This window comes from Cladophialophora carrionii (assembly GCF_000365165.1).
Source record: "Cladophialophora carrionii CBS 160.54 unplaced genomic scaffold supercont1.10, whole genome shotgun sequence".
NCBI classification, from domain to species: Eukaryota; Fungi; Ascomycota; class Eurotiomycetes; order Chaetothyriales; family Herpotrichiellaceae; genus Cladophialophora; species Cladophialophora carrionii.
In genome coordinates, this window is record NW_008481817.1 from 619,474 (window position 1) to 633,890 (window position 14,417).

Genomic DNA, 14,417 nt, shown 5'->3' on the forward strand with positions numbered 1-14,417 from the left:
AATACATCGGGGCTGGGCTTGTTTTCGTATGGTTGCCTACGAGCTGACACTGCTGGGGAGTCTTTGTTCACCCAACGCAGACGACCCCTTCGACTCCAGGCGAGGACTCTGGGAATGTCCTTTCTTCGCTACGTCATGACTTTCAGATCTCTTCTTGACCGAGCACAAAGTGCGCCGGAGATCGGCTCAGGTAGGTCCCAGATACTAGCTTCGATCTCCCCAGAGATCAGGGTCTCTTGCTACTCGTACAGGGTCGATCATCTGAGATGGCGGCCCTCAGCTTGTCGTCCTTTAGAAAGACGCGCCAGGGGTTTTGCTTCCTTGCCTCCAGCCTGCAGTCCTTAGCATCCAAATCGATCCGTGATACATTTCTTTACAAGCAGGCTACACGTGCAACGAGCACACCATTGAACCCTGCCAGATTTCGAATAATGTCCAAGAGAGACGCTGCAGAGCACCCGGAGCAGCAGCATCCGACTACCAAGCGCGCCAAAGAAGTCGACTCACCGGAGACACCATACCAAGAACTTCGGTCGCTGCTTGAAGACCAGCAGTCGCGCAAAGATATCAAAAGGACGCTGCATTGGTTCCGGAGCAAAGATCTCCGTATCCATGACAATCGAGCGTTGCACGCAGCTTCACAGTTTGCCCAAACATCGAACGCTCCCCTGCTATGCGCGTATGTCAACTGTCCAGCAGAGTTCAGATGGCACGGCACTTCGCCCGCGCGCACGGATTTCATCATGGAGAACCTGGGGCTCATGAAAGCTGAGCTCCAGAAGCAGGACATTCCCCTAGTATTCCTTGAAGCCAGTGAACGTGGCGAGATTGTCCCCACGATCATCGACTTCGTTCACGAAAACGGCATCTCGCACGTCTTTGCGAACTACGAGTACGAAATCGACGAGCTGCGAAGGGACATCCAAGTCCTCAAGGCCGCCAGCGACGGTAATGTCAAATCCAAAGGCTTCCATCTATCTATGCATCACGATCAAACAGTGATGGAACCGGGCACCATGCTCACAGACGCCGGCAAGGCGATGAAGGTCTTCACGCCCTACCACAGAGCTTGGCTCGCCGAGGTCAAGGCGGATCCCAGCCTGATTGACACCGTTGCAGCCCCGGTGCGGAACACTGCTGAAGCAAAGAAGGAGCTTGAGGCCTTCTTCGACAGTCCCGTGCCCAAGCCACCGGAGGAGAAACAGTTCTCCGGCAACGAGGAACGCGACCGCATCCGTCAGCTGTGGCCTGCTGGTCACGAGGCCGCGACCGCTCGACTCACACATTTCCTCGACGACAAGATCGCCGATTACGCAGCCACACGGTCCCAGCCAGCCAAAGATTCCACGTCGCGGATGTCGGCGTACCTTTCCGCCGGCGTCATCTCTGTGCGCGAGATCCTAACCGCCGTCTGCAAGCGCAACAACGGCACGACCGATTTCTCCCAGTCTGGATGCGACAAGGGCATGGCAGGCTGGGTGCGAGAATTGGTCTTCCGCGAACTCTATCGCCAGACGACCGTCCAGACGCCACACACGAGCATGAATATGCCGCAAAATCTGAAATTCGATTTCGTCAATTGGGAAGATGACGAGGAAGGGTACCAGCGGTGGGAAGACGGCACGTTGGGCGTCCCCTTCGTCGACGCGGGCATGAGACAAATCAAGCATGAGGCCTACATGCATAACAGGCTGAGAATGAACGTGTCCAGCTATTTGTACTGCAACCTGCTCATCGACTACCGGCGCGGGGAGCGTTATTTCGCGGAAACCCTGATCGACTGGGACCTCAGCAACAATACCCAGGGATGGGAGCCGAGCTATACGGTTTTCAACCCGGTGAGTCAGGCGGAGAAGAACGATCCGGAGGGCGAGTATATCCGGAAATGGATCCCAGAGTTGAGGGATGTGAAAGGGAAAGCCATCTACGATCCGTACCACCGGTTGGACAAGGACGAGTTCGAGAAACTGGGATACCCACCGCCGTATGTGGACTGGAAGGAGACAAAGCAACGGTGTATTGAACGGTTCAAGAGCGATATGAGGGATGCGGAACCTTGACCAAGGCACGGTTAGGTGGAGGGCTGAACGTGCGATGGATTTGTGGCTCGTTTCGAAGTAATCCAGCTTCTCGGAAGATAGTAGGCGTCGAAACGGAGGAGGAAGGACTCGTGTGTCCATGTATATTTACTGCATACGGTCCGTTCAGTCCACCTATGTACATCAATCAATCGACGCGGCATCATCGTACGCAGAGACACAGAGACTAAACCGCGCATGGTTTCAATATCATCCAGGACTTGATTACCGGATCTACAGTCATATATCCAGATACAACGCCGTCCTGATAACATCTCGCGCAGGATAGACCGCTAACCTGGAAGCTCCCGAGATCTTCTATGGTAAGCCTTGTCCCATTTCAACATGAGGTAACGGCAATGGGTGCTACTGCGAGTACACTTAAAACTCAGTGAGCATGCAAGTGAAGGATGTCGAAGGTACTGTCCTGTTCGGACGGGAACAATGTTGCACCAATTCAAGCTCGAATATATAGCCGTCATCAGTCGAAGCGGTGGCCCCTTCATCCAGAGAAGTCCTAATCCTCGCTTGAGAGGCAGAATCATAGGCGACTTTCACAGCTCGTGCTCGCTGGTTCGTTGTTTCCGGCGATGCCACCTACCGTTGTCGGGATGGCTGCCTTGGACCCGAAGTAGATTTTGCAGGAGACCAAGGCTTATTGTCACGGAGCATAGGCACATACGAGTTACCTAACATAATAATTAAGTCTGCTGGACAGAATTGGTGCTTTGCTTCGTCCGAAGTGCGCGATACCGTACTGTGACCGACCCGAATTCCTATCACGGTTGATCACAATGCCAGGGTCTGCGATGGTGACGTCAATCCCGCAGCGTTGCCATTCTTCCCCCGCACTGCACATTTCTCTCACAGCCTCGATCATCACGACCACCAAATCACAGGGTGCAGGTCAACATCACTGCTGTCGCCACAAGCGACGCGAAACGCCTCCACCTCCCGGAGAGGGCTCAATCTCAATGGGCGAGCGGTCGGTGCATGTGACGCAAGGCTTCGCTAGCGAAGGATACATAACTCCGCCGCTGTCCTTGCTGGTCCGTATGTACCTACCTCGTACCCATCCTGCAAGAATCCTCGCGCATTCACAAGAGCATACTCGTACCAGTACCAGTTGCTCGGACCCGTACCCTCCATAGGCTTAGCGATACCCAGCCAACTAAGTTGTTAACGAATAATTCGGGATTGAACACCCAGCTCGCCATTCAGCGTGGTTACCTCGAACATACGAGTTCACTTGACACCACAATGTCTGACCGACAATCCGGCTCTTACTACGCCTCTACCTCGTACACTTCTTCCTCCTCATACTCTAGCTCTTCCGGCACCACTGACCCGCAAGGGCACTCCAAATCCATTACAGAGACCATGACGTCCAATGACCGCGATGGCACGAATATCCGCCGCACCACGGAGGAAACGGGGAAACCCACACTGCAGGACGAGACGTACATCCCGCCTGGTGGTCGACAACTTGGTGGCCGCGAAGATGGTGGCGCCAGGAGGATCCAAGACGTCACCGATGAGCAGGCCGAGAGAGATCGGGAGTATGAGGAGCGGATCGAGGACGAGTACGCAAAACGAGAGGGTGGTGCTTGATATGTGTGCCTTTGATTCACGAGAGACTGATGTGGCGACGTGGGTGCGCCAAAACACAGGAAGAGCAGGACAACACTAATTACTGTAGAAGGACGCGACTCGTCTTGCTGGGGACGTAAGACGCACATTCTTGAGCATCCAGCTTTGATGGGATCGCTGGGGCAGATCAGATCACATAATAATCGATAGCTGTGCGCTGTACAACAACAATTGTGTCATTCGAATGCAGGGGAGTCTATCAAGGCTGTATGATGGTTTGTGTAGGTGGTTCGGTGATCGGGGCTGGCTGGTTCATGGGCCAGTGTCCCTTCACTCGTCGTTCTCTTCCCCTCTGCCTCTTCTCACGGATCGTGCCCGCATAGCAAAGGGCAACCTGAACGGATCACTGAAGACGCTCACTTTGGCAAGATTGAGACTCGTTCGGAGTGCTCTGCGTTAACCCCCCTCAGATCTTCAACTCCTCTAGTGCTGCAGCGGCGACGGTGTCCTTCCGCTTCGATGGAATGATCGGGCTGTCGGAGATGTTGACCTTCTTCGTGCAGATCCAGGCTGAAGCGTACATGTTGACACTGCATAGATTGGTTAAACGTGACCCAGAAGGAAAATATAACTCGTTGAGCTCACCGATCGATACACTTCCCCGAGTCTCGCCTGCCCACGCACTTGGCTTCAAAGCCATTCTTCTCAAAGATGTCGGTGTACCAGGGTCTCAGCGCCGCGGACCGGAACAGGACTCGGCCACCGATTCGGAGGACTTTGTTCAGCGAGACGATTTGTTCGACTGCAGCTCCATCGGCATCGTTTGGATCGAACCAGTCCATTGAGTCCATGAGCTACGGATTCGAGTTAGTAATGGTGACCTCGAACCAGACGAAGAAGAAAGGTCGGAGACTCACTATTGCGATGGTCAGTGTTGATGGGCTGATGCGGGCAATGACCTCCATGATCTCATCTGTGTGAATTCGCAAGCCATCGAATGCGTCTGGCTTCGAGAGCTGTGCGTGGGCTTTGACGCCAAGGTAGCGAGGATGGCATCTGTGTACTTCTGTCAGACAGTTTCAGTCACATAGAGGCGATCCTGACTTACTTCCTCGAGAACTTTCCTTGCAGACACAGATAGTAGAAATAGTTGTCCCTACTAATCTGGGTCGTTTCCACAACCGGATCCAACGTATCAACAACATACTGCCAGATGGCCTCCCCACACAGCTTCTTCGACTTCGGCAGCTTAGTCCGCTGTGCATAATCGTCGAGTATCAGCGCGTGCTGGTTAGGAGGGACACCCGCGGCTTTCCACGCCCACCACTCCGTAGACACGACAGTCTTGTGCAACGGCCAACTCAGCAGAAGAGTTCGGATCTGGGGCCAAATCTCGCGCTGCTCGTTGAGTGTTTCGATCTTGCACAAAGTCCGTACTTTAGCTGTTAGACCGAAGGTTTTGAACAGCCAGCGGACGAGCTTGATGGCATGCCTAGAACCACCGCTCTCGTAAAGTCCTCCCTTGGAGGAGAAGATGTAGGATTTGCTGAGCCAGTACTGGAATGCTTGGCTCGACATGTGCGGACTGAGCTTCGAGAGCAAGAGGTTGCGGAAGTCTGGGTGTTTGCCCTCGCCGAAGATTTGCCAGACGTCACTGTAAGGCAAGGCTGTGAAGGCGGCGACCTTGAGCTCAAGGAGATGGTTCTGATTAGGGTTGAGATCGACTGCATGAATGCGTTTGGGCTTCTCAAGAAGATAATCGAGAATGTTGTCGCCCGCGCTGGTTATGGTGAGGATTACGTCGTCTTGGTTGATGTTCAGGAGTTGGCGATCGACTTTGGGGTCTTCCCAGTTAAAGGCGTAAATGTACTCGTTGCCGAACTGCTGATGCTTTTGGAGGAGGTCGTTGTAGTAGATCCGCCAGTGATGTTGTTGGTAGAAGGCAGATGGCAGTGGCAGGTCGTTGCTCAAGTTCACGATGGCTGACTCGTAGGATTTTGAGCGTGGGATGTCGTGGATGGCATCCAGGTTTCGTCGTTCTTTGAATTTCATTGGCGAAAGGTAAGGCGATTCGGTGAGTGCGGCGTCCAATTTCTCGAGGACTTCTTGGCCCTGTTCTGCGAACGCCTCAGCGTCTCGTCTGCAGCCGATAAAGATATAATAAGGAATGCTACAAAAGGTGTATGTCAGTAAGGACGTAGACACACAAACATTGGTCCCGGCCTAACGAAGACAGACCGGCATGGCATGATTGCCCAAGAAAGCCTACAGATGACTCTCTTCGGCAGGGAGAGAATTCTGACACCCAAACAGGCGTTGCTTTTTAGGAGTGGTTCTTACGACTTACCCACCAAGAGGATAGTTTCGCTGGCTTGTTGAAAGGATAGTACCAAATCGGTATTCCACGTAGTCTCTACGCCCACCGTCGAGGTTGACTCGATCTGCTTCAAACCAAGTGCGCCAGAACATGCGGCCGAACCAGTTGACATGACGATTGAAAGCCCCGCCGCAATAGTTTCGGGACGAGTAATCGACAACGCTCTGGACGTAGAAGTCGACGATCCCAATCAGGCCTTTCGGGGACAAGAAGCTCGTAATCATGTCCACCACGCTGTAGTAGTCGGGGATCATGGACAAGCTGTAGCTCATGGTGATAAGGTCAGCAGACCCAGGATTGCACGCGACCGACCTCGCATCCTGGCACAATACTGTGACATTCTTCCAGCCATTCTTGTGGACTCTTTCCCTGGCGACCGCGCACAAGGAGGTGGAAAGATCAACAAGAAAGACATGTTCGAAGAAGCCCTCCACGCCCACCAATTTGTCCATAACTTCGATATTGTAGCCGGTGCCGCCGCCGATGTCATACCAGACCGGTTTGCGTCCGTCTCCGGAGGCCAGTTTGCCTTGCAGTTGGGCGACAAGGATTGCAAGCATATCTTCTCTCCCTCTCAGAAGGCGTTTCCGCGTAGAGTCATAGACGTTCGCCTGAACCAGGATGAGCGGAGGGAAAGACGAATAGGGTCTCCCCTACCTGAGTCGAGTAAAAGCTTTCCAGAGCACCCTGTTGACCGCCATCGGACCGCCTCTCATGGGGTTTGAGCATGCAGGCATAGACAAATCTGATGTATGGGTTGCTGGTCAGCTTGTCAATAGGGATTCGCCCGCCAAGCCGATAGAGAACGACGCCCAAGATAGTCACGAGGACAGTGAAACCGACACCGATCAGTCCAAGTTCGAGGTGAAAGCCCCTGAGTCGTTGCCATTCTGCATAGCTGAAGTGTGCCATCGTTGCCAGTAAACCAACAACAATGACACTTTGTAGGGGAAGAAGGAGAGACTGAGGGTGAACACCGGGTTGCTCGTGAGCGCGTCCGTGCTAGAGTTTATGAGCAGACTGCAAAACATGAGATTCTTTGCCATGGTTGATACGCGGATTGTGTTGTCCGCGAATCACATGGAGAATGAGAGCCATATGGCGGATTGAGTGGCGAAGACAGCGGCCACGGAGCCTCCAGAATTCTCCATTCTGGGGCTGCCAGCAGGATCACCAGGACCGGTGCTGCATGTGAAGACCTTTAAAAAGTGGTGGGATACTCGTAGAGTCGCGAAAGAATCCTCAAAAGAATTGTGCTAAGAGACGCTCGGGAAGCGACGAATCAGAGAGCGAGAAGAGGCGCGTGGGCCTCGTAATCCTATCGCAGCCGAGTCGGAGAGCAACCCAGAGCAATATCGCCTCGAACGGCAGTCCAGTATTCGACACACGTGCTGCACGGGTATCGAGAATCAGCACTGTTAGTAAAAGAATGATTCAGTGCCGTATGCGAAGACCACTCAATTACAGAGTACAGGATCTCTAGCTGAATCGTCCCTCTGGGTGTCTTGTGCCAGGGTCGCTAGCTGAGACTCTGAATCCTGCAGGGCTGGGATTTATTTCATGCAGGTCATTCATCTTCGCTTGTCGCATGACCTCCCAATCTTGAAAGTAGTTCCCGAGCCCTGTCACGTGCGAGGCCTGCCTCAGAGAGGTGCTCGTTCTCTCGCGACGCCTGTTCTTCTTCCGGCAACAGAGGCAGACCATGCTGCTCCGCGAAGTCATCGCTGGCCTGAGGGTCGTTGTTCTTGACGATGTAGGCGCAGTCTTCGTGGAGATCAGCAGTCCAGAGTGCGACCATTGCACGGAGTCTGATGAGCTCTGGCTCGTCCATGTATGGGACGGTTGCCATGCATGTGTCCATTCTGTTGGCAATTTGATTAGCCTGGTCTAGTTCTCTCACCTTTCGGCTGGGCCCGACATCGTTTTCAATGTCCTCGGGGCTCTTTGATGGGGTGGCATGTTCGTTATGAACTACGTAAATCCATAGATTGAACATCGCCAGGTAAAAGTCAATAGCATTGACGACGTGAGGCCAGGATTTGTGGTAAGGGTGCCTGACGATAAGTCGTTCATAGAGACGTTTGGCTTTCTCGAAACCTTCGCGCGTGAAAGGGTGTGAAGCTGCAGCCGAATCCAGGCTGTGGTCTCTTGAAGTTCCATTGCGCAGAAGTACTTCTGCCGCAATGCCCATGAAGCCTCGATTGCGCATCGCAGCATTCTCGCTGACAAGGTCTTCGCGGAACAGCAAGCCCAGAGCGCGGGATGCGCGTGGGAAATCTTCCTTTAGCAGTGACAGATGAAGTATGGTTGTCAAGGCCGCAAGGTGCTGCATGTGCAAAGACTGTGGTGTCTCTGGCAGATGGGTTATTTCTGGTCGCTTCCCTCCCTCTAGCGAACTGCGTCGTCCAGCACCGACCTTCGTCGCGGGATCTGCAGCATGAGGGAACGGGAACTGCGGTGGTTCTTGATCAAGAGGTTGGCCGGCCACGCGACGTTGGTGTCTTTCTTGCGGAGTGACCACAGCTGTGTACTCAAGGTTGCTGCTAGATTGTACCTCTGGATCTCGGAACCCACCACCGTCCTGGTCCTCGTTTCTGCCAGCTTTTTTGTCCAGTCTTTGTTTCTTGCGCTTGTGGCTTCCTTGGGAGTGACTCCATACTGCAGGATGTGACCGGTACGCAGCCACCGGCGGTGCGAATATATTAGGCATGACTGTCGACGGCGTTGTTCAAGGTGGATTCGTGGTAGCATGAATCGTGTGTCAGTGCCTATAGTGCTCAGAAAAGCAAGCGCGTCGATTGATACACTACAGTCATACTCGGGGGTAATCACTCAAATTAATAATTGGGTGCCCTCAAAGACCTTTATTGGAAACGAACTAAGATGAAGGTGAGACACGCGGTGGTTGAGTTGAGAATGAAAGGATTTGAGTGATTCGAGGTCCTCGCGGCCGTCCTTGAACAGGGCATTTTGCATTTGTTGCGTGATCAACTTCCATAAAGTTAAAGTGAGTGACACCTGATCCGTGCCTTGCTTTAGACCTTGGGGCGGCTTTTGGTCTTCACCACTGCCAGCGCTTCAGCCTTCTTTCACCCACACCTCATCAATGCCTCAACCTTGACATCACCACCAGACCACGATTCTGATATCTGCGTTGTGCATGCTCCTTGTTGAGACAGTGGCCACATCGCTTTTCACCGCCGTGCCCATTCATCCACGTTTGCTTTACACTACGATTTTTGGAAGCTTGGACGACTTGTCTCAACTGCTGACAACAGCTGTGGCGACTTTACATGACCTAACCAGATCACATTCCACTTCGGCCGTCTTCCGATCGATATACGACCCTCAAACCGGAATCACGAAACCTAACCGAGACCGGAGTCTCACAGATTCGACGCCCTTGGTCATGAGGGCGCAGTAGCCCACAACTGTTGAGCCGGCGGCAAGCCACCAAACCCGTAATATGGGCAACACCAGCTCGGCACTGCGTGCTCAGGCGAACAATGGAGAGTCGAGTGAGATGATGAATGCTGGAAATGCCAATGAGACCACAACTGGTGACGCAGGAACTGAAGGCGGCGGGTCGCGGCTAGCGAGAAGAAATACCCAACCGTTAAGGGCCGCGGGCCATAGAGCGAGTACACTCTACGACACCTTCCGACGCCATCGATCCGCCGAATCCATGTCGTCAGGTCCGAATGCAGGTCATTCGACACCGTCGCCCTCCGAGATGGAGTATGAACAGGAAAATAGACCGCTTGTGGCCACTGGAGACGTGGACATGGGAGATGCTGGCCCAACACCCATCGTCTCGCCCTCGCCGATCAGGAGGAGGTCTACGATGTCGAGACTTGGTTCGCGACTCCTCCCAGATGCGGTCGCGCGGGGTCTGTTAAACAGCGGAGAGGAGACTGCAGAAGAGGGCCGCGCATTACGGCATGGATTGTCTGGCCGATTACGCCCCTCTGTCTACGAACGCCAACCAAACGCGGATGGCAACAGTCGCTTGTCCCTCGCGGGCTCGATACGAAGACGTGGCGACAATCGCACCGAGTCCCGACGGCGAACCATCCGCGGACCTTTCCCTCTTCTACAGACCACAAGCGGAGCACGCGAGCGCAGAGGTTCGTTTGATGATGATGGGGACGACGACCTGCGAGACATGCCTTCGCTGGCGACGGCTGGCTTACGGCATCGGAACCGATTCAGCAGGGCACGCGACTCCATGTCTATCTCCCAGCGAATTTCGAGTTTGTTTCGGCAGTCCTCAGAGCAGCTGCAGTCGACGCAGAGTGGGCGCGAATCCCCCGTCAGACCACCCAGAGTCACGTTTGCGGATGAATCCGATCATCTCTTGCTGTCCAACGCCTCCGCTGATCACCGCCATGAACATGACGAAGCTCCGCACGAGCTGGACGCTGTCGAGCCCGAGGCAAGAACGCTACTGCCCTCGCCCCGAGTCACCTCAGGCATGAGTACAATCAGACGATTTCAACCAGGTCTGCGATCGAGGTCGACTCGACTCATAAGAAGAGGAGAGCACCCGCCCCTTTCGCAGGTCCTCCAGCTCGCTGCTGCAGCCATCGCAGCACAGCTTTCAGGCCATGCCACCGCAAGCTCCACTAGTGGCCGTCATCTGAGTGGCGATACGTTTGACGGAAGTATCCAGAATTTTGTCCAGACGCTCCAAGATGCGGCAACAGCACAAGCTGGAGAGAACATCGACATGAATGCATCCGACGGTGATCTTCCCCCAGTGAACTTCATGAGAGTCTTCCAATTCCCGAATGACGAGAACGGATCGCCTATCGCCTCACAAGCTCAGGCTCGTGACGTCGATCAAATGGATCTGGATTCCATCACAGGGCCTGGTGACAATGATCGGTCCGTAACATTGGTCCTGGTGGGTGTGCGGTCCCTCCCTCACGGTTCCGACGCTTCTGGGGGCGAAAACGGGACACTAGGCCCGAGTCTCGATACGCTTTTGAGCCTGCCTTTTTTGCCCCCTGCCAATGTTTTGAGAAATGGCAGCTCAGGCGCCCTGTTCCGGCGTTCAGATGGAAGAAACAGGCACACCGCACGACGACACTCGATGACGAATTTCAGCTTCCCTGCCCAGTACGAGTCTCAACGACACCAGCGCACAAGGACGCACAACAGCCGCTTGTCAAGTCACTCTGATCAAATAGCACCGACCACACCTGATGCGGGCCCGGGGTCTACACTCGTTTCTGAGTCTCCTCCAGGACCTCATCCACCTCCGTCCACGCCCGCAGATATCAGAAGTGGCCATGCCACGCCGATACGCCGACCGTCTTCTGCCTCTGCTGCAGCTAATCAGACACTCTCGGATCTTGACGAAGATCGACCGCAACAGGAGCTGGACAACCCTCCGTACGAGACTTCGTTCAACGCTGCCCGTCAACGCAGACGAAGTGACTCTGAGTTTGCTCGTCGCCCAGAGCTAGGATCAGGTGCAGCGCGACGGAACGGAATGGTGGAGCCTGACCCGCCGCCAGCCGGCGCCGGACGAAGCTGGCTAATATATGTGGTGGGCACAAATGTGTCGCCAGATCATCCTGCTTTCGCTATGCCCAGCTTGTTCACCGACAATCCGTCCTATGAGGATATGCAGATGCTGTCAACGCTACTTGGACCTGTCAAGCCACCTGTTGCAACACAAGAGGACGTGAGTGCCGCCGGCGGTGTCTTCAGGCTCGTTGTCCACGAATCAGGCTTGCTGGGGCAGCCCGTCACAGAAGATAATGATAGTTCCGCTCTGGCGATCAACCTTGGAGAACGCTGTCTCATATGCTTGGCGGATTATGAGGTTTCGGAGGAAGTGAGGCGTCTCGACAAATGCAAGCACGTCTATCACCGCGAATGCATCGATGAAGTAAGCAGACCCATGCGAATGCCCAATTCTTCTTGATACACTGACATGTCTCCAGTGGCTCACCACCGGTCGGAATAGCTGCCCCATGTGTCGTGGCCAGGGTGTGCAGGAGAAAAACGCTTCAACGACGCCCAATGCTGCTCCAGCTTCCTCATCTTCCCTTTGAGAAGAACAGGTCCTGATGGGGTCTCGCCTGCCGGTAATCAACGGTACCGACGACGACTCTCTGAAGCTCATGACAAGTTACGAATCTTCTTTGAGCCTGTTCCACAACAGTTTCTATTTGGCGCACTTTGGTTAGCGATGACGCCAGGGGAGGGCTTGCGGGGACTTGTCCTGCAATCAACTCTCGAAGAACGAGACACGGTTGGCTCAGGCACGGATAAGGAAGCGACGGTCTATGGATTTGGGTTCCTTAGTCAGGGACGAATTTGTTTGTCACATACCCAGGCACGATGTCGTGCTTTGCAAGCTGGCAGTTTGAGAGAATCTCTGCATTTGACTTTTACGTATGTAGACGAGGCTCCTACAGGACTGTTGATGAGGGGCTTGTGGACCTGTTGATGCAGGAAATGAGTACGGATCATCGACATACCACTTCGCGACTTTTGCTTCCAGTGCTCCGGAGTAATTGGCAGGTTGGAATAAGGAAGAGGCATCTGCAACCACGCGCATTGGAGTCGACAAGCGAGAAGCCGATGCGAGCCTTGCCGTGTCGCGGTGCGAATCCATTCGGTTGCTGCTTTGTGGGGCACTCTGTGTAACATGCCTCGTGGACGACTGTGTATTGTAAAGAGGCAGTCTGTTCGATGACACCTTCGCCCTGTACGTCGCACGCACGTGGCCGCATGGGATGCATCAAAGACGGGCAGACGCAATCCGTAATCAGTCCCTCCATCCATCCTGGGTACACGGGAAGAGAGTTAGAGCTCTGGAGAGAGACATCCTGCTACGAGGTTCAGTCTTTCACAAGTAAACATGTCTTCCCTGCGCGGCCTCCCACCACCGCCAAACTAAGTCCCCGCTGCACGATCGACCCAATGTCCGTCATGATTCCTGCCGTCAGCGCCAGTCGGCTTGATCAAGGTCAACACCCTACTGTGGTCTAGTTCAGTACTGCCGAGACACCTGACTGACAGCCCACATCACCTCTTGCATTGCTCAGCGTACCAGTGGTGGCCTTCTACGACTCTTTTCTTGCTTCGACGAGCACTTGACAGTTCACACTTGACGCTAGCTGTGTCGAATGGCCTTCGTAGCTGCGGGGTCCCTGCAGACAAATCGAAGCTGGTCTCCGATGAGAAAGCGGCCGAACAGGCAAAAGCACCAGCCGTAACCGGAAACCTGATCGAGAAGCTGTCCAAAAGCAATCAGCACCGTCCGACCACGAGCACATGCTGCTTCGGGATGGCCGGTTGGAATCACGAAAAGGGGCCCTCCGTCCACTGAGACCGGCTTTGACCCCGCGAAATCCCACTGGTCAGTATCTCACACGCCTCGCTCGAATGTGGGCTCCTGGAGCGTGACAACAGGATCTGCAGCCAGGGTTACTAGCTAGCACATCCCCGAAGACAGCCAAGCCCAGCTGCCCACGGTCTGCAGTTGCCATTGGGCCAGGGTGCCAGACTCCTCAACTTCGTTCGAACTCATCAACACTAAAGGAGCCGTTACTTACGGTAGCTTCCTCGTGTTGTGACTGTAGGGACTCGGTCGAATCTTCTCGGTCTCTAGCCGCGAATCAGGCCTCTGGCAGGTCCCGAAGGGGGCCCAGAACGAGCATGTCGCAGGCTCCATTATCTGGCGCTGGTTCCCCGCCTCCACTAATTAAACGGCCGTGCAGAGGGCGAGACGAGCAGAGTACCCAGTACCGGTCACTATCAGCTCCCGTGGCTCCCATCCGCGAACTCTGACAGTCGCTGCGGTGTCCTGCCTGGCCTCGTCGTACCGAGTATTCGATTCCCTTCCTGCGGCCTCAATGCAGACTTGGGACGGTCCTTGAAACGGAGGACTAGGGAGAAACTTGCCGCGGAGGATTAGAGGGTCGAGAGACGGAGTAGTCGCACTGTGAACGTGCAAACGGATCTGGCGCCGTGAGAGCGGGTCTCCCATTCTGCTTTTCGCCAGGCTGCTTCGCAACGTGCCCATGCTGCTTGTGTGGCACTCTAGCGGCTGCTCTCCTGTGCGGGTACGGGTACGGAGCACGCTTTGATTCAATCATGATCGCTGCAGCCATCTTGGGAACAACATGGCAGCACCCTGTGGGCTAGTGTAAGAGGGTGCCTCCACATCAAAAATACGATTTTCACCGTGCCCAGGGGCACAGGTTCGGCGCCACTGATGCGAATTGGTTAGGGGAGAAAGCCCATATGGAGTTAGCATCCACAGCGAACTCAGCGGACCGAGAAACGTGGCTTTAGCTTTGGCTGCTGAGGCGGCTCCCAAGACACATTAGATTCGACACTGCCTGTGACGA

The 14,417-nt window shown here is 54.5% G+C and overlaps 5 protein-coding genes across 5 annotated transcripts; 3 read left to right on the forward strand and 2 right to left on the reverse strand.

Annotated features, from left to right (window-relative positions):
• Positions 1–431: 431 nt before the first annotated feature.
• G647_09701 (uncharacterized protein) lies at positions 432–2,060 on the forward strand (the record flags this gene model as incomplete). Its single annotated transcript, XM_008725694.1, has 1 exon — positions 432–2,060. The coding sequence occupies one exon, from the start codon at positions 432–434 to the stop codon at positions 2,058–2,060; it is 1,629 nt and encodes a 542-aa protein (XP_008723916.1).
• Positions 2,061–3,338: 1,278 nt separating this feature from the next.
• G647_09702 (uncharacterized protein) lies at positions 3,339–3,689 on the forward strand (the record flags this gene model as incomplete). Its single annotated transcript, XM_008725695.1, has 1 exon — positions 3,339–3,689. One exon carries the CDS (start codon positions 3,339–3,341, stop codon positions 3,687–3,689), a length of 351 nt encoding a protein of 116 aa, XP_008723917.1.
• Positions 3,690–4,134: 445 nt separating this feature from the next.
• On the reverse strand, positions 4,135–6,957 carry G647_09703 (uncharacterized protein; the record flags this gene model as incomplete). The annotated part of the gene is made up of 6 exons (XM_008725696.1): positions 4,135–4,258; positions 4,314–4,522; positions 4,586–4,724; positions 4,777–5,838; positions 6,016–6,656; positions 6,703–6,957. 6 exons carry the CDS (start codon positions 6,955–6,957, stop codon positions 4,135–4,137), a joined length of 2,430 nt encoding a protein of 809 aa, XP_008723918.1.
• A 655-nt stretch (positions 6,958–7,612) lies between these two features.
• G647_09704 (uncharacterized protein) lies at positions 7,613–8,755 on the reverse strand (the record flags this gene model as incomplete). Its single annotated transcript, XM_008725697.1, has 1 exon — positions 7,613–8,755. One exon carries the CDS (start codon positions 8,753–8,755, stop codon positions 7,613–7,615), a length of 1,143 nt encoding a protein of 380 aa, XP_008723919.1.
• A 756-nt stretch (positions 8,756–9,511) lies between these two features.
• Positions 9,512–12,110, forward strand: G647_09705 (uncharacterized protein; the record flags this gene model as incomplete). The annotated part of the gene is made up of 2 exons (XM_008725698.1): positions 9,512–11,944; positions 12,000–12,110. The coding sequence occupies 2 exons, from the start codon at positions 9,512–9,514 to the stop codon at positions 12,108–12,110; spliced, it is 2,544 nt and encodes an 847-aa protein (XP_008723920.1).
• Positions 12,111–14,417: the final 2,307 nt, after the last annotated feature.